This window comes from Siniperca chuatsi, linkage group LG13 (assembly GCF_020085105.1).
Source record: "Siniperca chuatsi isolate FFG_IHB_CAS linkage group LG13, ASM2008510v1, whole genome shotgun sequence".
In the NCBI taxonomy this organism is placed as follows: domain Eukaryota; kingdom Metazoa; phylum Chordata; class Actinopteri; order Centrarchiformes; family Sinipercidae; genus Siniperca; species Siniperca chuatsi.
In genome coordinates, this window is record NC_058054.1 from 25,168,074 (window position 1) to 25,191,531 (window position 23,458).

The 23,458-nt window shown below is 39.9% G+C and overlaps 1 protein-coding gene across 1 annotated transcript in view; it reads left to right on the top strand.

Annotated features, from left to right (window-relative positions):
• The window catches only part of brinp2 (bone morphogenetic protein/retinoic acid inducible neural-specific 2), a 277,419-nt gene that overhangs the window by 188,686 nt on the left and 65,275 nt on the right, over positions 1-23,458 (top strand). Inside the window, exon 6 of the mRNA XM_044219849.1 lies at positions 2,910-3,146. Within this exon, the coding sequence (XP_044075784.1) occupies positions 2,910-3,146 (237 nt within the window). The remainder of the gene's footprint in view (positions 1-2,909; positions 3,147-23,458) is intronic.

A 23,458-nucleotide genomic window follows, 5' to 3' on the forward strand; every position in this document is an offset into this window, starting at 1 on the left:
GATTCCCACAACCTTTTATATTCCAAGACATGCATGTAATATAATTCCCTACCATAATGCACTATATAATATCAAGGGGGAAATAAATAAACAGATAGAATGGGATGGGGAATGCCAAAACCACTGTTGTGTATATAACGATAGACCTATATGTATATTGCAACCTAGCAAGTATAGTAACAAATTTTTAATAGTAAACTTTGTCATGACTGAACCTTTTTTCATAGAAAAATTACAGAAAACAAAACCAACACAATTAAGTAACATAAAGTGCTCCCGTAAAACGCAAACTGGGAGCTCTGACCGATCTCCGGTCTCCAAACCAAAACAAAAAAACAGAAAAGCAAAAACAGAAAATAACTCCTTCTGGTCCGCGGGTCACTCCTCATGCAGCCGGTTGTCGCTGTCCAGCTGCCCGCTGCTCGGGCAGCACATCATCTAAAGCTCAGAACCCACTCGCGATTAAATCCTACTCATGGTTGACTTTATGTTCCTCACCATCCGTAAGCATTACTGTCTTAAAAGGGCATATCTGTTTATGTCTCATCAAGTGCTGATGAAACGCTCCGCTTCCTCAGTGCTGGTAAAACTACGGTTTCTACCTTTCCAGGTGAATCTCAGGATAGCGGGAAAAGCAAGCGTGTACCTCACATTTAGCTGTTGGAGCGCTTTCTTGGCAGGTAGAAACATCTTTCTTTTTTCAGCCAGTTCCCTCGTCATGTCGGGAAATACGGATAATTTAGCATCTTCCCATTCAATTCCACGGCGCTCTCGCGCGGCTCGCAATACTTTCTCCCGCGCTGATCGGCATGGGGGCCAATATACGATGAGCCCTCTCAATTTCGAATTCCCCCTCCAAGTCGATCCCCAGGCCTTCACTCAAAACTTTCTTCACACATCTCTCCAGGGTGCCGTTCATCCCATACTTCTCTTTCAGCCCCACAAGCCTTACATTGTTCCGCTTACTATGGTTTTCAAGCATTTGAACACGATCCCACAACACTTTTAACTTGTTTTCTTCAGCATCTTTGTCTGACGCCATTACCCCTGTCAAGTCCTCCAGTTGTGAAATACGGCCCTCCGCCTCCTCCATCCTGACTTGCAGCCCGTTCACCGTATCTTTTAACTCAATCATTGTCTCTTTGATAGCGATTGTGTCCGCTGCAACTACCTGAAGGGTCTTACTCATTTTTGTAACTTCAGCGAAAACTTTCTCCAGGCTCACTTTCGCATCAGTCTGTTTTTCGGGCGGGCTCAAATCTGCTTTGGCCTCCATCGGAGGTGGAGTACGCCTGGTCGCCATGCGGTTTGCTTCCTTGAAATATTTGGATGTCGTTGTCATCGCAGTACCGACGGTTATTACTATTTTTAAATTCTAGGTGGTATTTACATTGCCCCCAAAAAAAAAAAAAAAAAAACCTAACACGGCCGCCCACCATTGAGTCTCGTTCTGCCTGTTAAAAGGAAGTTTTTTCTTGCCACTGTCGCCAAGTGCTTGCTCATGGTGGGATTTGTTGGGTCTCTGTAAGGCCTTCTACTGCTCCCATGTTCCTGCACGACAACTATACTACTATTTTTATTATTAGTCTTATTACTATTATTATCATTTTTATTCCTATCATTATTATTACTATTATTGTTTTATTAATATTATCACTACCATTACATTATTATTATAAAATTCTATGTGGAATTTGCAATGTACATTCTCTATCTCTCTCTCTGACCACCCACCCTAAGTCTGGTTCTGCCTCTTAAAAGGAAGTTTTTCCTTGCCACTGTTGCCAAAGTGCTTGCTCTTGGTGGGAATTGTTGCGTCTCTGTAAATAATATTATAAAGAGTACCTTGGACAAAGTTTAATGGCATCTCTGCATATTGTAAAAAAAACCTCTGATGATTTGAGTGTCTCCATTACACAGCAGGAAGAAGAAATAATGAAACCTGCAGATAGGAAACAACCTGTATATGGCAGGTTGAAACAGCAGGCTGTTTATGGTGACTGCAGACTAGGTGACAGTTGCTACTGATAGCTTCCCAAACTACCAAAATATGCCCCTGGGCAGGCTTCTAAACTTATTGTAAATGCACCTACAGTGTCTGCTGAAAGAGCTGCCACTGAAAATGATAGAAGCTGACTGCTCTGGAGAAAACAACCTATTTTCTTACCCTTGTGATAATACCACCACACATATACAAGTCTCTTCACCAATCAGCAGAACAGAGAGCCATTTGAAAGTTGGTTAAGTGACTGTTCTTTTCAGGCAAGAGCACCCCACACAATAGACACAGCCAGATGATGAGCTGTTGTCTTTGCACATGTCGTTTCTATTGGCCTCAACCATGATAAGACATGTTATTAATGTCAGTACCTCTATGCAATATTAAATGATGGTACATAGGCTGTACTGCAGATAAGGATTTTAGTACCTTGTATTCTGATGTATATACTGGAGCTTGAATTAGAGGTGTCATTTTAGTGTCATAGACTGTGAATACATGACATCATTTGTGAAATTCATGTTAAAAATGTATGTTCATTAAAGAAACATTAAATTGCAATTTGTAAAAAGATGCCTTTTAAAACAAGATTTCCATCCAACATCAGTGATTCCAAGGAATACTGTATGCAGTGCTGCAAACACCCATATGTGTAGAAAATTAATGTTTACAACCCTAAAAAAAATGGTATGAGTACAAATGTTATGCTAAGATTTGACTTTTACAATGTTATATCAAAAATTCCTTCATTTTATGTTCAAAGGCTAAAAATGCAGCTCCACATTCTCAACGTTTCTACTTTCAGCCTTACAAAAATAACATGTGAAAGCATGTGGAACCAGCTTGTAAAAGAACACTTTATTATTAAAATGAAGAAATACCTTACCATGTCTTTCTCTTTTTTTCCAAGGCTTGCAAGATGTCCTGCCAGAGTTCCTGCGTGGGCGTTTTGTGGAGGCCGCCCTCAGCTATGTGGCGTGCAACTCGGAGGGCGAGCTGCTCTGCCACAACAACGACTGCTGGTGCCGGTGCTCTCCCCGCTTCCCAGAATGCAACTGTCCCTTCGCTGACATCAAGGTCATGGAGGAGAACCTGGAGAAGAGCAAAGAGGCCTGGAACAGCTTTAACCAAGAGTTCATGGAATCAGGTATGGGCTGGAATGGTTAATATGAAACTCATTAGGTGTTAGGGTGGAAACTGCTTATAATGAGGTTGTGTTGAATGAGGTTTTGGTTAAGTGTATAAAACAGTGGCAAGATAGCCAAAAAGCTTCAACCAACAACTTTTAGAATAAATTTTGGGTTGGTGGGTTGTGTTGACTGAGGTTTTAGTTTAGCTTTAAGGCCTGGAGTAACTTCAGCTAACATTTCATCCAGTCATGTAATGTATGAGTTGGCGTGACTGTTGTGGGCAAAATAAAACTGGTAATATTTATGTAGATAACTTTAAGGTATAATACGTATATAGAAAATAAGGTTATATTAAAGCCACTGTGTATAGCATTTATATGTGATCATAGGATCTTTAAAGAGTAACTTAACACAAAATCCTCTTTTTTTAGCTAGTAAATTATGTGTACAATCTTATATCATTTGATCCTAGTCTTGGACCAAATTGTTGCCCTTTTCCAGAGAAAATCCAGGAATTCTGTTCTCTCAAAACTGTGAGAAATCTATGATGTAAAAGGAAACATTACAATCACTGCCACATACCCCCTCTACACTCTCTCGCCCCCTGTCAACTGTCAGCAGTGTTTAGAGTATAAAATTTTAATTTGCAAGACATGGAGAAATTGAGTGCGTGCATCTGTAAGTGCTAAAAGTAGGAAAACTACATTATTAGAAACTACAAGTGCTGAACTAGTAATGTACAGTGTTGATCAGTATTGTAGAGTTTGGGGCAAATTTCCATCCTTCCTACCACTCGTTCACATCACCTATTCTGTCACTCTTATCTTCTGCTGTATCTGCTGAAGCCTCGCTTAACTATGCTAGCAGTTCAAAAAAGCAGTTCAAATGGTTCTAAACCACAGCGTTGGCTGTTAGTGAAGGTGGAGACACAGGGGAACTGGAGTCACTTTGCATGTCAGATGATGTTTCAGACGGCGCAAGAGAAACGCAAGGTGTTGCCTGCCTGTATAAGCAGAATTATGTATGCAAATACACTTCTATAAATTCTGAATGACCTCCAGATGTATTATTTAGGCATTAACAAGGCTGAAAATGCTGAAACATGTTGGCGTAGAAAGTCAGGAGGACAGAAAGATGGAAGCTGGATTGTGGGGTTACTGCGGGGGGTGGTGGAGCATGTGTTTTTGAATTTGTGAAGAGTGTTGGGAATCTGGTAGGGCAAGTTTGGTTATTAGCAAATATCAAAGATATGTCTCACTATTAATACAATTATTAATATCAATAAAATTGATAAGGATTAATAAATACGGCGCACCACCCTGGGATCAGGGACCAACAACCAGACCGTGAATACAGTCTCAAAAGGGGCTTTCCACTTAAAAATGCCAATATTTAATAACTATTTTACACTAACAAGGTAGAGCGAAGGATTAATCCAAGCACTGACCGTCACAAATAACAAATAACCACAGGCAACTGCTCTTTAGAGTTTATTTAACTTAGCACCAATAAATAATCAATAAACTTCAGCCAATAAACCTCTTTATAAATAAACCTCTATTATCTATTCTAAACACAATGAAAGCATACAACAATCAGCAAGCATGTAGTGCAAGCATGTGTATGTGTGTGTAAGTATGTGTGTGGGAGAATGGGGGTTCGAGGAAGATGGTGGATGCCACCACGTAGGTGGCTCAGCACGAGATGATGGCCCGCTTAAAACAAAGGGGTAAGAACCAAAACTGGAGGACGCAATTTATTCTTCCTCCCCAAGACAGCAAAATCACACAACAATGAAGCTCAGGTTACAATAACACACAGTTATAAATCTCTGCCCAGACACAAGGCTCTTACTTGGATCGCTCTCACCTCGTGACGAGCCACCCACGTGGTGGCGTCTGCCATCTTCTCCGAGTCTCTAAGGCTCGGATAAAGACGGTGGATGAGATACCGCTCTGTCGATGGGTTCAACAGAAAAGCTGGTCCTCAGGCAGCAGCGGAGGAAAACAGCAAAGTCAACTTAGTGGGAAGAGAGCGGGGCTTCTCTTCCATGAAGAAAATGGTTCAATCTGTGTCTTCCTTCTGCAAGTATTTGAGATTGTTACGTGTATAACAATCTCATTCAGAATCCAAAAATGTGTTCAGCAAACATTTCTCATCCAGTGAGTTAAGACCTTCACCTAGGGAATTTTAAAGTTCAACGTTGATTAAAGCAGCTTGCCTCCTGTAGCAACCTGCCGTGGAATGACAATGGCGAAACCGATGCGCTGGATTTTATGGGCTTGGTGACGTCATGGCCGTGTCACAGGAGTGGGGCTCATCTAGTAGGGATTCAGGATTTGGTTTCAAACTTAAATCTCACACTCAGGTGAGATTTACCAGACCTTAGGGTTTGTTGTTTCTTTGTTCAGGCTTATATCTAAATGTAGGCCTCTTCTTTGTCCCCCATGTGGTGAGGTCCCAACAATGGTTATGTTCAAGCTAAAACGAGATGTTATATTGCTCTTTAAAATTATTCTGATGACATCAGTTTTGTTTGTAGAAAAACAAGATGTTCCCAGTTAAAGTGGGTGCTGAGTATGTGTTGCTTTTAGCCTTACTGTTTGCCACAGTTTCAGTCTTGATACTACCACTGGATGATGAAAAAGCACAAACTTTTCTAATCCAACACATAGTGGCTTTAAAGAAGAGTTCAAGTGTCTTGCTTGAACAAGAGGGAAGAGTCTTCAGCAGCTTTAACCAAAAACTGATTTATTCTGTGAATATATTTAGCAAAAACAATAAATGGCATTACACCAAAGAAGTGAAGTTCCTTTATAAAGTGGGTTATGAGGGGCATCTCCTGGAGGGTGGTCATAAAATATTTGGACCAGTAAGAGTGAAATCCAGACATCAGCAGTAATCCAAACAAGAGCAAAGAAGCTTGAAAAAACCTTAGCTGTTAATCACATCAAATGAGCTGATAACTTGTTCCGATACAGTCCAAAACATCTTAAATACTAGACCGGAAAAATAAATGATTCCAGTTATATCTTCCTTTTGAAATCCCTACGGTTGACAGCCTTTACATTTTTAATGTAGATTTAGTTTTTTTGGGTTATATGAATTAAACTATAAAGTGTTAGTAAATATTTTCATTAAAGTTATAACCTTTAAAATAAGCTTTTTAGCCCTTTGACTCAATGATTTCACTGAAATTAGAATCAACACATATATAACTTGTTGTGTGAGGCTTTGTTTGAGGCTTTAACATCATATAACATGAGGCTCATTTGATAAAATACCCTTATTATTACATGACAGTCTTTTCATTTTGGCTCAGTGTAAAGACTGAGGATGTACTGACTGTGTTACAATAAATAAGAGAAAAGAGCTCTGGACAGCTGAACAGGGACAGTGTTGCATAAGATTGTTCAGTTCCAGTTTCAGATGTAGCAAGTGGGATGTTGATGATGTATAGCTCCAAGCTGGATGCATTTTATTCTCAATAACATTCTGTTTATGTAGCGTGTACCTGTGAAGTGTTGTTCTAACTGTGTTTATAATCACCCGTGTTATTACTGACAAATAGAGTGCAGTCATTGATGATGTGTCATAACCTACCTGTATTACAGTTCAGTTGCTGCTGATTTTTGTCATAAATAAGCATTATATGAAAGCCTGATATATGAGCATCTGATAACTTCAGTTTGCTATATTTTACATGTTTTATGTCTGATGGGGCATTTAGTGTTGAATGTAGAAAACTGTGGCAGAGCTGTTCTGTGGGAATAAAGACAGAACAGTGCCTTTATCTACATTCTCAAGTGGCAGTCTATTTCCCAGTCAGAGTTGAGGGACATTGTCTTATGAGTCCATCAGCCAGCTGTTTATACCCTTTATTTTTACTGGGATGCTTTGACAAGTAAGCTCAAAATGAGCAAGCAACTGAAGTGATTCCAAAATCTCTCTGATTACAACACATTACTAGCATGCAACATTTTAGTTTTATGTTCAGCTTTTAAAGCAAGACCATGTAGCATTTGCTGAACAATGACCACAAGTTATAATTATGGGATAAGGGTAAATGTTTAAACATAATGCAACAGAAGCACAAGTAGAGAAGAGTCATAAAGTCAGCAAACTCAGTGTCAGCCAGCAATACTGTCAGCTAAAAGCAATATCTAGCTAAAGTTTGCTAATATTAGCAAACATTAAGCCACCATAAGCTACTGGTCATATACCAGACCAAGTAAAGCTGTAGGAGTGAAACTCCTGAAAGTACTTAATTGAGCAACGGTACATTTGACTACATATCAATTAACGTTTCATTTGTAATAGGAATATTGTGTTATTTCTTCTTTTAAAGGTTCCTGTTACTTTGTAGCAGTCACCCTCCTAACATTAGGATACTGGATTCCACAAACAATAATAAAAGAAAGATGTAATCTCATCACTAAACTGCCACTTTAACATAGTAACCAGTGCATAGCAGAAGCTGTTAAAATGTTAAGTCAAAAGTTACGTTACTGATCGAGTAAAGCAGATCACACAATAAGATCACACAATACGATAACTGATCAGATCATAATATATATCATATCAAGAACATTAACCTTTTAATTAATAAAATACTTAGACTGGGACAATCTACTCCTTCAAAATGATGTAGAAATAACTAGTCAAAACTTTATAGAAAAATTGCAATTGACGATCATTGAATTTTCAATTAAGATGAAACTTAAAAAGAAACTCCTCAGGGTGAACGATAATGTCCAAAAATTAATGAAGGAGCGGGACAGTGCTTTAAAAATAGTCACAAAATCAAAGCTGTCCCATGATAGGCATAAATTTGCAATGCTAAGAAACAGGGTAATAAGACAACTGAGATAAGCAAACGCAGACTTCTTCATCACAATCATTGAAAATTTTTACGGTAACTCAAAAGCTATATGGAGTCGATTAAAAAATTAACAGGTCAAAATAATATAACAAAGCTATTTGAATTAAAGGTCAATGACATTCCTACAGAGTCCAGCTGATGTGGCACAGGCCCTCAATCATTATTTTGTTGAGTCAGTGGCTACCATAACCCAGTTCAGCAAAGCATTGCATCTTCTGCTAATACTAGTGACCAGGCACTAGCACTAAGACCGGTACCTGAGATGGAGGTTGCAAAAGAACTTTCATAGAGGTAGAGCAGATTGTCCACTAATAGGTCGGCAGTTCGATCCTGGCTTCTCCAAGTCAAGTGTCCTTGGGCAAGATACTCCCGATGTGTGAGTGTCTGTGACTGAATTAGTTTCTTTGTACTGATGAGCAGTTGGCACCTGCCATCAGTGTATGAATGTGGGTGAATGTGATATGTAGTATGAAGCGCTTTGAGTGGCGCTATACAACTACAGCCCATTTACATTTACTCATGCTCAAAGAGATGATTTCCTCCATAATTAAACCACTAACGCATACTGTATCATTAATACCTCTTTGGATCAAGGGAGGTTTTCTATCTCATGTAAGCCTGCTGTTGTGGCCCCTATATTCAAAGACGGTGACCCCCTTCTGACCTCCAACTATAGGCCCATCAGTATCTTACCCATAGAATCAAAGGTATTTGTGTGGCTGCCAAGCAAATCATTGACAATCTCAACAATAGCTCCTTCCCACTGCACCCAATGCAATTTGGATTCAGGGCTAATCACTTGACAGAAGCAGCTACATGCTACTTCATAGAAAAAGTTAAGGCATCAGTGGACAAAGGCGGGGTTTTTACGACCGTATTCCTTGATTTATGGATGCCGTTTGACACATTAATCATATCATCCTACTGCATAAACTACTCCATGTCATTTTTTCCACAGAATCTCTCAACTTTACCAAATTCTATCTCTCATTCCACTCCCAACTTGTCAAAATCAATAATCAATAAAAACCAATAATAATAAATTGAACCCCCTATGTACCTTAATCTGCCTTCAGTGTGTGGAAAATGTGATATCATAATGTATGCTGATGATACAGTTTTACTCACAGTAAAACTGCAGAAGATGTTGCAATCAAGCAAACAGCTGTCATGTTGAAGTCACATCGTGACTTCACCAATGTTGTTTGCAACTGAATGTTAAATGGACTGTACTTGTATAGCACCTTTCTAGTCTTCCGACTACTCACAGCACACTACATACCACATTCACCCCATTCAACACATTCATACACTGATGGCAGGTGCCAACTGCTCATCAGTTCAAAGAAACTAATTAAGCATTCACACACACACTCACACAGCCCTCGGGAGCAATTTGGGTTTCAGTGTCTTGCCCAAAGACACTTCGACATGGGGGAAGCCGGGATCAAACCACCGACCTTCCGATTGGTGGACGACACTCTACCACTAAGCCACAGCCCAACTGAACTTGTTTGTATGTTCTCCAAAGGCCATAGCATAGATGTAGAGCAAGATATTTTCATCTCAGGCTACAAGTTGTCTGAGAATACAAATATTTAGGAGTACACATAGATTCAAATCTTGTCCTCAAAACCCACATAAAAATGGTCTGTAATAAAGTAAAGTTCAATTTGGTAAATTTCAGGTTTACCAGAAACTTCCTCTCAATTGAGGCAGCCTAGATATACTTCCATTCAATGGTTCTCTCCCACATCACCTATTATCTGATAATTTGTTACACTCGACAGCCTGCTGAATTGTGCTTTCCAGATTATGACTGCTTTAGCCACCCTAGGGATTGTGGTCGTGGTGCCACCACCACGACCACAATTACCTGCCTTATTACTGTGTATAGGAAGCATTTAAAATGTAAGCTCATAGCTTGCAATGATTTTTGTGCTCATGTTTAAACTCGGTGTCCCGCTTCCGGTCATATTTGCTATAATTTATTGCCCCCCTAAACCAGCTGGCTCCTTTTTGTTGGAACTCCCTTAATTTTTATCCAGTCTTGTTTTAAATTATGATAGAATTGTTCTTTGTGGTGATTTTATCTTAAAATAGTCTTCTAATGCTCTCACTGATGATTTTTTAAAATATCTCTAACTCTTTTAACTTTCAACAACATGTGTCTGGCCAAACTTAATCCCGTGGCCACACTTTAGACCTAGTCTTAGTCTTGGTCTGAGAATACTATCTGTGGGACATGTTTGTATCTGATCACCTATGCATTGTTTTTAACAGTGAATTTCAGGCTGCTAGTACTATCTTATCCTGCTCTGAGTACGCACATGTCCTTCATGAGCATAGTGCCTCAAAATTCTCCTGGCAATGTGTTTCCTGACTCCTCCAACACCAACGATTTGGTTGATTCTTTTAGCTACCTGTGTTCTTCAACTTTAGATCTCATAGCTCCTCTGAAAAATAGACCAAACTCAAAGACTAGAAAACAGCCATGGATAAATGACAGTATTCAAAGCTGTAAAAGGAAATGCAGAAAAACAGAATGCAGATGGAAGAAATCAGGTGTCCAGGTCCACTTTGTGTCTATGAAAGAGTTATTACTCCTTTATAATAGGATTGTGAAGCATGCAAGAACATGCCATTTCTCTGGACTCTGTGTAGCCATTATTAACTTTATGTCATCCTTTTCCCATATTAACTATGGTGTGCCTCAAGGTTCAATTCTGTTCTCCTTATATATGCTCCCCTTGGGTGGGTGATCTGCAGACATGGTATGTCTTTTCATTGCTATGCGGATGACATACAGTTGTACCTCCCTGTCAAGCCCACTGACCTTAGTATGCTGAGTTCTCTGCAGGACTGCCTGTCTGACATAAAAAATTGGATGTTGATATATTTTCTTCAGCTCAACTCAAACAAAACAGAAATCCTTGTTTTTGGGCCCCAAAATATCACTAAACAAATACTGCCATCTACTGGCTACCTGTCACATATCAAGCCTGTTGCAAGAAATCTTGGTGTCCTGTTTGATAGCAATTTATGTTTTGAGCAACATATCACTAAGTTTGTCCAATCATGTTTTTTCACCTCAGAAATACTGCAAAAATCAGCAAAAAGGGGTCTTTTGTCTGTTCCTGTGTCCAGGTTGAAAACTAAGGCAGACCGAGCTTTTGCCATCAGGGCCCCAAGGCTCTGGAACGACCTGCCCGAAGAAATTAGGTTGTCTGAGTCAGTGTCTTCTTTTAAGTCTCTTCTCAAAACGCATTTTTATTGGAAAGCATATCCTGATTTTACCTAAATTGTCTGTTTATTTTATTCTTTTTTATATTTTGTATAATTCACTGTGATATTTTATTTCTCTCTCTGTGAAGCACTTTGTACTTTGTTTTGATAAGTGCTCTATAAATAAAATTGTATTATTATTATCATTTTTAAAACCACTGTAATCATTATACAAAAAAGCACAGAAGCCATTCAGTTTTCATCATTGCCATATTCTAAAGAAATATAATCTGTTCAGCTGGAAAAACCTCATCAAATTTAAAAATGCCTGCGTAGTTTATAAGATTGTGCCATCAACAGTACTACCAAACCATATACATTGGTTTTCAGCTGAAAAGGTGGTTTGGGGGTTTAGTTGTTCTTTAAGAAACCCAGCTGTTGCTTTGCCTCTTTCCATTATGTTATTGTTGCATGAAGGGTTATTCTTTTACTCCTTTTTTGGCCTGCTGACCCTTTGTCTTCTTACTTGTAACGTTCAAAGCTCCACTGGATGGTGGCTGTTGCATTTTCTCTGACATGTTTGTTGCGGTCACCTTCCTTCCCTTCCTTCTTATTCTTTTTGTTTTATGGTGGCTGGCAAACAATGAAATGCTGCACTACCACCCCCCATTTCTATGGAGTGTGTTTTAGGTGTCTTTGCTTTTCCCTCTCAACCTTTGTTTACACTTTGTTGCTTGGTAACACAGATGGAACAGTACTTGCAGCTCGCACACCTGGATAGCGGTCGGACCCAACCACTTCAGGAAAATAGGCTGAAGCAGCCAAAATGGAAGTTAGTGTGGGTGTGGCACATTATTTGTATTGTTTAGCAATCTAACTTTTGTTTTTTACGAGGGAGAATGTACTTTTTTGTTCATTTAAAAGTTACATAGGTTCTCTTTAAGGCCAATGTAAGATACTCACACTATTTGATTCTCTCATGTGACAAACCACACAACAACAAACCTTAACTCCTTAGTTGTCCACCGTTTAAGACAACAACACTGTCCACTTTGTTGTCCACCCCTTTGTCAGTCAATCAATCAATCAAGTTTTTTCACATGTAATTTGTTGTTGTTTCTTTGTTTTCTGATAGTAGTAGCAATAGTACTGATCTGAAAAAATAGTAGCAGTAGTAATATGAGTTGTAGAAGTAGTAATATATACTAGTAGAAGAGGGATAAAAAAGAATAACAAGCTGTAGTAATTTTATCATTAATGGTGAAAGCTATAATTTGAGAATAAGTAATTTGAATTTATACAGAAAAAATGTGAAGGACTTTTTCCCCTCATATGAAATTAAGAAGATAACTTCATAGCTGTATGAATCATTTCTACTGAGCTTAGCTGTTTTATGAAATTTAATAATGACAATTCAATATTGTCTCAACTTATTCATTCTCTAAAAACACAAAACCTATGACTTACATTATTGCTCAGTGGAACGTGGCCTGTCATATGTTTTCAGCTTACTTTTCACAGTAGTGTGAAAGCTGTGTCTTAGCATGCTGAGCCACAGTGACAGAGGCCCCATCAGGTATACTGTCTCACTCTTGTTAAATTGATTTCCACCAAGCCATGCTGCTTTATCAAAACCATTCATCACAGAGAGTGAGACACAGGTGTGCAATGTAATGGTGGCAATGATGCAGAGCAATTCAGGCTTCACTTCCTAAATTGGCTAAAGCTTCTTTTGTTTTGTTTTTTGCTACATCTCAACACATCACCAGTTCACTTCTTAATGACTTGGAAGGTATAGGATTTAATTTGAGACAGGTTTCTGGCAGCTTTCTTTGTGGGTGTGTTGTGTTTCCCTGCAGAGTTCAGGCGATTGTGTGTGTGCTGTCATTTTTTTGAAAATTTTTTGGTGAGTGACATTAAAGAGGTAAACAGGATTTCTGTGCATTCACTTAGCCTCATTTTGACAGTACCTGACTTTGCAAAGTTGCTTTTTTTGCTGCATATTAAATCTTTATAAAGCAGAGAGATGAGAGGAAGGAGGATTTCAGAGTTCCCCCACTATATCTTACTATCTCTGTCCCTCTTTTGCATCTTCTCTCTTTTTCACATGCACACACACACACACACATACAAATTGCAGGAGCTCTCTGCTGTAAGGTTCTTCTTTTCTTTTCTTTTTGGATAAATCTCATGTACAGTTTGGGAGGCAAGATGTCCTGGTAATGTGTGAATAAGTTGGATCTGGAACATCACACCTTTGGTTTTGTGAAATTGAAAAACACAGCCAGCTTCAAGGCTTAGCACTAAGCCTGGTTCTATACAGTGTCTGTATAAAATTGCAGTGCCACATTCCTAATACAGAGTGCTGTAATTTATGTTTCCTCTGTCACAGACTTAAAGGTTCTTTGTGAGTGTCGTACCTTCTCAGCTCCGGTACAGTGATCTAACTTTTTTTTTTCCATTAGTGATGGGGAGTTTCTATATTCTATGCATAGTTTACAGAATGAATACGAATGTTCTTAACATTACTCAGCTTCTTCACTGTACCTCAAGTCACTCTCAAGTCTCAAATGTCTGTTTTAAAGGTAAGGCTGCCATTATTTTATATTTTTATAAACAAATACAATGAAAAGACTAAAACCAATGCGTTAGTTTGTCTTTCAGCGTTCATAAATGTATAGTTTAATTTAAAAAAGTTTTTATCAAATGTTACTCAAACAGAAGTAAATTGTGCATTTTTGAGGACTATTTTCAGCTGCGGATTAGTACACATTTGGTACACTAGTGAGTATTTCAGGCATCAGGACAGTGTATGTGGGATTGACTCAATATAAACTACATTTCCCGTGTAAATAATCAAAATCTAAATAAATGACATGGAACTTTGTCATGCTGTTATGCTGGTCAGACCATGAGGCAAAGTACAACATTAGATTAAACACCAATCTAATGTGACTCACATACACAGATGTCAAACCCAATCTGGCTGTCACTGTGGCAGGAAGCACATACACTGCAGAGCACAGCTTCTTTAAAAGAGACCTTAAAGGTGCAATGTGTAAGAATTGCAAGACCTTTTTCAAGAACTGAAAACAAAATTTAATGGGGGGGGGGGGTTTACCTTCAAGTCACATGATTACCAGCATGTCTGTACAAGCTTGTGGTCACTGTTATCCTTAACAATTCAAATACAAATAAGCTTGATTTATTTGCATAATCAATAAATCCTAGTTATTTAGCACTAAAATTTAATTTAGTCAAGAAATTGCTTTACAAGTTTGCTTCACACAAATTACAAAAAAGTATTTTTTTTGTCACTGGCGGTATCTAGTTATGCAGATAGTTTTAGTTTTATTTGTCCAGGTTTTGATATATCTGTCTCAGAGATTTCTGCTTCCAACCCAATATGTGGTTAATGGAATTTCATGGCTGGCATTCACAGCATTGAAAAAAATATCATAAAATAAAAATTATGTAAAAAGGACACAGTTTTCAGAAAGCGATCCACAAAACACACTGTGAAGAGTTTTCAATGGAACTACTTTGTAATGAAATAATAGACCTTATTAAATTCCATTCGCCTGCATTGTATTGGAGTACAAGGAAATCTCAGAGATGGATATCTCAAAACCAAAACTATCTGCATAGCCAAATATCTCTAGAGTGAGTAAATGTTTGTTTTTTCTTTTGCATTTGGGTGAACCAACCCTTTAATCAACTGACAGCCCGCAGTGAAAAAATTCAGTGTGGGGTTTGAATGCCATTGGTAATTTTTTGAAGTGACCCCTGTTGCTGGTTTATTATCAGTATCAGTAATATTCATGTTAACTGTATTGAAAGTGTAAACAAATCCTGGCATGGATTCCACTCAACGCTATCAGGACCCGGCTACTTTGAATTTCTGCCCATTTCTGGCTTTATTGTCGCATTTTTATGTAGACGAATATTTTTTTTAGACGAATAATACATCCACAGACCTTTTAGAAAGGTGCGGAATAAAAGTTAAAAAAATAATTCTGACATTGGAAATTAATAATTTTAAACATTTTGACGGGCCCAAAATGAATGTTTTGTTTATCTCTGTGTGAGGTGTCTGATGTTTTGTTCCTGCTTCTAAAAAGGCTTGTAGAAGCCAATAGTATAAAAACGTTGGTATCACGTGATATAATTGGAAAAAACGGACACTGACGTTAGCACATTCAATTCAGTGCAAATACTACCTATAATTTTTAAAATAGTAATAATGTAATTGTAGTGGTAACATTAACATTAATATTAATAATAATAGAAATGACAGCTATAGGAATACTAATGACAGTACTAGCAACAGAGCCAATAATAACAACTGTGGTAACAGTTGTCAAACAGGAACACAGGGGCAGCAAGTGGCCCACAACCACAGATCCAGTCTCTGTAGCTCTGGAGGCAGAAATACCTGCTGAAAGCAACAGAATGAGAGAGGAGAGAAACGAGAAAGCACAGAACTACGGGAGAGAGAAGATGGGAATAAATGGGATAAAAATGCATACAGATGGAGAGGGAGAGGAGGAGAGAGGAAAGAGGTGCATCATGGGAAGTCTCCCAGCAGTCTAGACCTATAGCAGCATAACTAAGGGATGGTTCAGGGCTCAACCAAGCCAGCCCTAACTATAAGTTTTAGCAAAGAGGAAAGTCTTAAGCCTACTCTTAAATGTGGAGATGGTGTCTGCCTGATTCAACAGGAGAGGAGCTTGATAACTGAAGGCTCTGACTCCCATTCTACTTTTGGAGACTCTAGGAACCACAAGTAACCCTGCATTCTGGGAGCGCAGTGTTCTAGTCGGGTAATATGGTATTATGAGATTGTTAAGATATGATGGTGCCCGACCATTAAGAGCTTTGTAGGTCAGGAGAAGGATTTTAAATTCTATTCTCGTTTTTACAGGGAGCCAGTGCAGAGAAGCTAACATTGGGGAAAGATGATCTCTTTTCCTAGTTCTTGTACACGTGCCGCAGCATTCAGGATCAACTGGAGAGTCTTAAGGGACTTATTTGGGCAGCCTGATAATAAGGAATTGCAATAGTTATACTGTTCTCTTCATATGTTTTGCTTTCCAAGCGTGAAATATAAATAAACAGCAAGCCAAACTCTGTTCAAGAGCCAGGATATGAGTGCCTTGCTCCTTTAATATTGCAATTTGTGGTTTACACAGGCAAACTCAACGGCCACTGAACCGAGTAAAACTGTAAATTAAATTAAAAAAATAAAGAAATTATGCTTATTAACAGTGCAATGAGTGAAATGTATACAGATACATCGCTAACTCGGGTTAGAAGCATTATTAATACACCAAGTTAGCACCGATCGCCAAAAATATAAACATCTTTGATTGTATCACTTAAACTCTTGCAACATATATTAAACAGATGGATGATTCAAATAAACTTACAGCCATCGCTTCCGACAGGGTTTAGAAGGATGATCGAATCAGATTCAACAAAAACATATGTTAAGTGTTTGCTGCGCCATAAGCTCACTATTTCCTGTTACCCAATGTGCGGTGCTCTTGGAAACACGTCAAAATAGAAGTCCTCACATAGGAATTTGCATAATAGCGGCAGATAAAACGAAATTTATAAAGAATATTAAGCAATCATGAGCAAAATATAATGTTTATATATGCAAATGTCCATCACAAATTATGCACACCCTCTAACAGAGGCAACAGAGGCAGAACAATAGTCCAACCTAGAAGTAACAAATGCATGCACTAGTTTTTCGGCATCATTTTGAGACAGGATGTGCCTGATTTTTGCAATGTTGCGTAGGTGAAAGAAGGCAGTCCTTGAAGTTTGTTTCATGTGGGAGTTAAAGGATAAATCCTGATCAAAGATAACTCCAAGGTTCCTTACGGTGGTGCTGGAGGCCAGGGCAATGCCATCTAGAGTAACTATATCTTTAGATAATGCACCTCAGAGGTGTTTGGGGCCAAGTACAGTAACTTCAGTTTTGTCAGAGTTTAACATCAGAAAACTGCAGGTCATCCAGGTTTCTATGTCCTTAAGGCATGCTTGAATTTTAGCTAACTGGTTAGTTTCATCTGGTTTGATTTATAGATATAATTGGGTATCATCCGCATAACAATGAAAGATTCTGGAGTGTTTCCTAATAATATTGCCTAGAGGAAGCTTATATAAGGTGAATAGAATCGGCCCAAGCACAGAACCTTGCGGAACTCCGTGACTAACTTTGGCGTGCACGGAGGACTCACCGTTGAATGTACAAACTAAGGTCAATCTGATAGATAGGATTTAAACCAGCTTACTGTGGTTCCTGTAATGCCAATTATATGTTCCAGTCTCTGTAATAGGATGTGATGGTCAATGGTGTCAAACGCAGCACTAAGATCTAACAAGACAAGTACAGAGAAAAGTCCATTGTCTGATGCAATTAAAAGGTAATTTATAATTTTTCACCAGTGCTGTCTCTATGCTATAATGCACTCTAAATCCTGACTGAAAATCCTCAACTAAACTATTGTTATACACATATTAACAACCCATAAAATTTCAATACTGCATATGTAAACAAAATCAACAACAACTATCAACAGCCATAGTCCTGACAACCTTAACTAATGTGTTGTCACCAGTTATATTGTCAAAATTAGAAAAATAACAGCTGAAATCCCTGAGGAGCTACATTAGCATTAGTGACGGTGCGTCCAGTAACGCTAAATTAAAAAAATAACAGCTTCAATCCCTGAGGTGCTATGTTAGCATTAGTGATGGTTGCATCCAGTAACATTATATCTATCAAAAAATGTAACATTATATTGAAGATGCCTATCAGATTTACAGTACAAGTTTATGCAGGGCAAGTTGATTGACCAGTCACTATTCCGTCCCGGGCCAGTAAATGTACATATTGCAAAATGAATTAATTATTCTACCACCAAAGATTCATTCCTTGACTTGACTGAGTCTGTCTTGAGTCTCACTCCACTCAACCATGAAATATAAAGGTTGTGTAACGAAATGGCAACCACTGGAATGGAATGGAAGGGAGGAGGGGGAGTCAGACATCTAGTGGCTGAATGGTATCAATGTTATCAATAGCAGCTTTAAAGAACCCAAGAGTGGAATAGTGAAATGAATCTAAGGGACCCAGAATTGGGGCATCTCTATAAATGACTTCTCTGGAATCCAGAAATGAGAGGAAAACTACTTCCTCCTCCCGTCTTCCTCCACTAACTCAGTGGGAAGCTGGTTCTGTTTCTGTATTTAAAAGCCAGGCTTGGGCTGCTGGCTTTGAACCAATAGCCAAGCTATTTTAATTATGTGACTCTCAAAATGGTGGAAGTGAGAATGGGCATGGATGTAGTTTTATTTGCATGATGGAGATGTACTAATTTAAAGTTACAAGAGCATCTTGAAATGCATTAAAGGAGAGATGTAATTTCTTTGTAGTTAACCTAAAGTTTACCTCCAGACACATTTTAAAGTATGTAAAAATACTCTGCTATGATTAATATTTTGTTTAACATGGTTATCCCACATAAAAAGAAAAAAAAAACCAGAAAACTCTGAAAAGGGCTGCAAGCACATGTACTCTTTCTCTCTCATTGAGAAATTCTGGATCTATGAATGCCCCGCGCACCACTGTGCTTGCTAGGTGACCGGTGCCGTTGAAAGCATGGATGTGGGTGAGAGAGCGGTGCGCGTCAAGATGGCTAGAGTTAGAGGAAACATCTGATTCAGCCATACATGTTTGAGCCTCAGTCAGACCCAGATGAGGAGTTTATTGTGCACCAAAATCGGAAAATAGCAGACTATCAGAATGGTGGTTAGCATCTTTTATTTGTTTATGTTGTTTGTTAGCTTGTTAGCTTGCAACTGGCAGTGGCTGACACAGTGTTAGTGATTGTGAAACATACAATAAAATCTGCTACGATGTTACAGTGTCTTCACATTGTTATTATGTAACATATGTATATAGTGGAAGGAAACTCCAGGGTGCAGTGTACATCCAAAAACTGCACACCCTACCATGTTTGCTGTCAAAACTTTCACTAAGCTAACTTAGTGCAAACTCTCGCTCACTTTACTGTCAAGTCCGGTCTGTGCTGGAGGTTTCTAGGTTTCTTTGCCAGTGCCATACAGAGGGACCACCTGAGCCAATTTTCAAATGCTGGGTACTATGCAGAAAGTGTTGGAAATGAAATATATTTGTAATATGCTCTGTATGATTGCTGTAAACAAGAATAAAACATCCAAGCTATCCTTGGAGGGGGGCTGCGGTTGGGCGGGTATGAGAGTCAGTGTCAGTGGGGGTCCCAGGCGTTGCTAATGAGGCCAGCTGCAGACTGTCACGGATACTCCAGGCTCCACTACCCACTAATTATCCACACCTGCTCACAATCACACTCCTGCTCCACATTAGCTCCCAGTCACAGTCAGCATAAAAGACCTGCACTCACCTCAGTATGTGTCCGACTTCGTTCATGACTAGGATATTCCACACTACTCAGGATTACGCCTATTCGCCCTTCTCCAGCGATCTCCCTCCTTCACACTTCCCTCTCTCCATACCCACTCTCTCTGGCTGTTATCTAATAAAGAACACTCTTTCCCATCTCGGTGTCCCCTGCCTGTCTGTTCCGTAACAGAAGGTTGGACCTTTACCGAAAGGATGACAGCCCTGAGCTGCGATGACCCCCTTCCCGCACCTGGAGGATGTTATCCGGCGACATCTCCTCACCCATCCACCACCAGTCATTCCCACTAGCGCTTCCTCAGACACTCCTTCAACTCCTCTGGCTCTCAGGATGATTAATCAATTACAGACCTTCGCAGGCTCAGCAGAGGACTGCGAGGGATTTTGGTTGCGGTGTTCCCTGGTCATCGGCCTATACCCACACCAGTACCCCACCGAGTGATCCAAGGTGGCGTTCTTGGTGTCCTGGCTCGATGGACCGGCACTCCGCTGGGCGGCAGACATCTGGTCGAGAGGTGAGGCTGTCACAGAATCTTTTTGCCATTTCATATCACACCTCAGGAAAGAGTTCAGCACGCCAGTCAGTACCTCGTCAAGCAGTCCTCAGCCTGCACCTCTACCGGCCAGTCTTCGGTCTAGCAACCCACGACTTCCTTGCACTGAAACTCCGCCGCCCAGCTGCTCTCCTGCTCCGTCAACACCTCCAGTTCCAGCTCCGCAGCAGCCTCCAGTCCCTGCTGGATTGCAGCGGCCTCCAGTCCCAGCGCCGTGGCAGCCATCACTCACTGCTGGATTGCAGCAGCCATGACTCACAGCAGGCCGCAACCCATGCAGGCTGGCAGCAGGCTGCAACCCCCGCAGGCTGGCAGCAGGCAGCACCCCCTGTTGGATCCCAGACTCCATGCTGGATCGCAGTCGACTCCTCTCCCGGCTGGATCGCAGCAGCTCCCCACTCCCAGACTCCCTGCTGGATCGCAGCAGCTCCTTCCTTCCAGTCCTGCTGTCCCGATGCTGGCTCCCAGCTCTGATGTCCAGTCACTTCATCATAGACCGCATGATTTCAGGTCCGAACCTGTCAGGCCCCTCTCTCCATACCCACTCTCTCTGGCTGTTATCTAATAATGAACACTCTTGCCCATCTCGGTGTCCCCTGCCTGTCTGTTCCGTAACACAGACGGAAAAACTGTTTTTGTGGTGTGAGGTTTTGGTCCTGATGGACTGCAGGCTCCTGCCAGAGGGGATTGTCTGAATAAATTTGTCTCCAGGGTGGAAGGGTTCAGCCTCAATCTTTCCTGCACACCTCGGAGGCGGAAGGTAGCTTACAGCCAATCACCTTTTCTGCAGAGCGAATGATACGCTGCAGTCTGCCCATGTCCTTGGCAGTGGCAGCAGCATACCAGATGGTGATGGAGGAGTTCAGGATGGACTCAATGATGACGGTGTAGAAGTGCACCATCATTGTCTTTGGCAGGTTGAATTTCTTCAGCTGCCACTGGAAGTACATCCTCTGCTGGGCTTTCTTGGTGAGGGAGCTGATGTGGGTGATGATGGTGCCCAGGAAGCGGAAGTGTCCACGGTGTCGACAGGGGAGTCACACAGGGTGATGGGGGCGGGTGGGGCTGGGTTTTTCCTGTAATCCACAACCATCTCCACTGTCTTGAGAGCATTGAGCAGATTGTTCTGCACCAGGTCATGAGGTGGTCAATCTCCCACCTGTAGGCGGACTCATCCCCATCAGAGAAGAGCCCATTCATATAATTGCTTTTTGCGGGAAGAGTCCCTGTGCAATCATTCTCAAACAAATGGCCAGCGGCAGCAAAATGTATGTAAAGCTAAACAGATACCATTCTGACCTAATGCTAAACAGCCATCAGATTTAATGCTTAAAGGTAAAGAGGTGGAGGCTTTATTTGTACTGGAACTGACTGCCTTCCAGAATATTCCCTGAGTAGGAACTTGTAATAATATTCTGACTGACAGCTCAGCATTTGGTCCATAAACACCTAAATGCTAAACATGTGTGTCTTGCTTTTGCCCACACTGTATTCTACTTCAAGTCAGGAGTATAAACCTGAACTTAGAAGTTGAGTGCTTGTTTACAATGAAAAAAGGTACCATGAGAATTGGATGACAGCTAGATCTTCTTAGAAATGTTATGGATATTACTTTGGTACAAATCAGTACCAGTAGTTTATTTAGGCATAATGAGAATGTTTTAATAATTTCTATTGTATGCTTTTTCAGACTGCTTATACTGTAAAAAATTCACAAGCACCAAGCCTGCAACATTTCAGAACTTACACAGCAGAGCGTAAGATGCATGAGTGTCGTTGGTCTTGTGTAAATGGGTTTCAACACTCCCAAAAATAGACACCATTTATTTTCAAACAGTTCTAGTTGAAAGGTACTAGGGATGGGTGGCTCGATACTGTGGGATCGATACTTCGATGCTCACAATTTACTCATTTGGTATCGATTCCTTTTTAAAAAATATCGATATTATAAAAATACAAAAGGTGTGTGGCTGCATCATTTTCAAATGCTTTCAGTACTATTATATAATGTTTGTGCCAATAAACAGGCCTGACATATAGCTGACTCTTGTCCCATGAATGTGGAAACCTATGTGACATGAAAACCAAACATGCAGCTATGCACACTTTTTTTTTTTTTTTAATCTTCATTTCAAACTCACACATCCCTAAAAGGTACAACAGAAGTTCATGGATCCAAAACAACTTGAAGGGATTGTTCTAGAAATGTGAAAATGGGTATTGATTACGATTTTAAGTCAGTCTCAAGTTACTCCGATTGTTGTTGCTAGAGGTCATTGGAACCAAAATAAATAAAGACTTTGGAGGCCCAGTGACTATCAGAAAACTGATAGCCATTTGTCTGTCGACCTCTGACTTGCTCGATTGTTTTTTTCAACCAGGGAAACAGCTATCAATGGGTAATTCAGAGGTCTGCAACCAGGCTAGAGGCTGAGGGGGTTCCTGACAAAGATGGGATTATGGAGTAATTCTGCACCTTACGATTTACGTTGAATGCCAACACTTGGTGCTAATACAGGAACCAGTGTGCCCTTTATGCACCGAGGCGGAATCTAAGTGTGGGGAGGCTGAGATAGTGGTTTGGTGTACAGTATAGCATGTTTGACTGTCCTGCAGGAGATTAGAGTTTGTGTCCCGTAAAAAAATGCTATTCAATTTTATTTATATAGCGCCAATTGATAACAGAAGTTATCTCAATGCACTCCTATAGAGCAGGTCTAGACTGTACTCTTTATAATATTATTCAGAGACCCAACAATTCCCACCATGAGCAAGCACTTGGTGACAGTGGAAAGTAAAATCTTTTAAAGAGGCAGAAACCTCGAGCAGAACCAGACTCAGGGTGGGTGGCCATCTGCTGCTGAGAGAGAGAGAGAATGCAAATTCCACATAAAATTTTTAAATTATAATGTAATGGTAGTGGTAATATTAATAATAAAATAATAATAGTAATGATAGGAATGATAATGATAATAATATTAATAAGATTTCCTTTACATAGTGCTTTAGTTACTTAACACTAACTATACCTTAACCATAGTTTGCCATAATCACAGTTTTTCCCTAACCTTAACCATACCATAGTTGCCATGCTCAGATATTGTAAAATAAATTGCATTGCCACTGTGACTAATCTTGGGTTTTGTAGAATTTTCCAATATTGATCTTCTTGTCTGGTGATAGGTTTGTGCA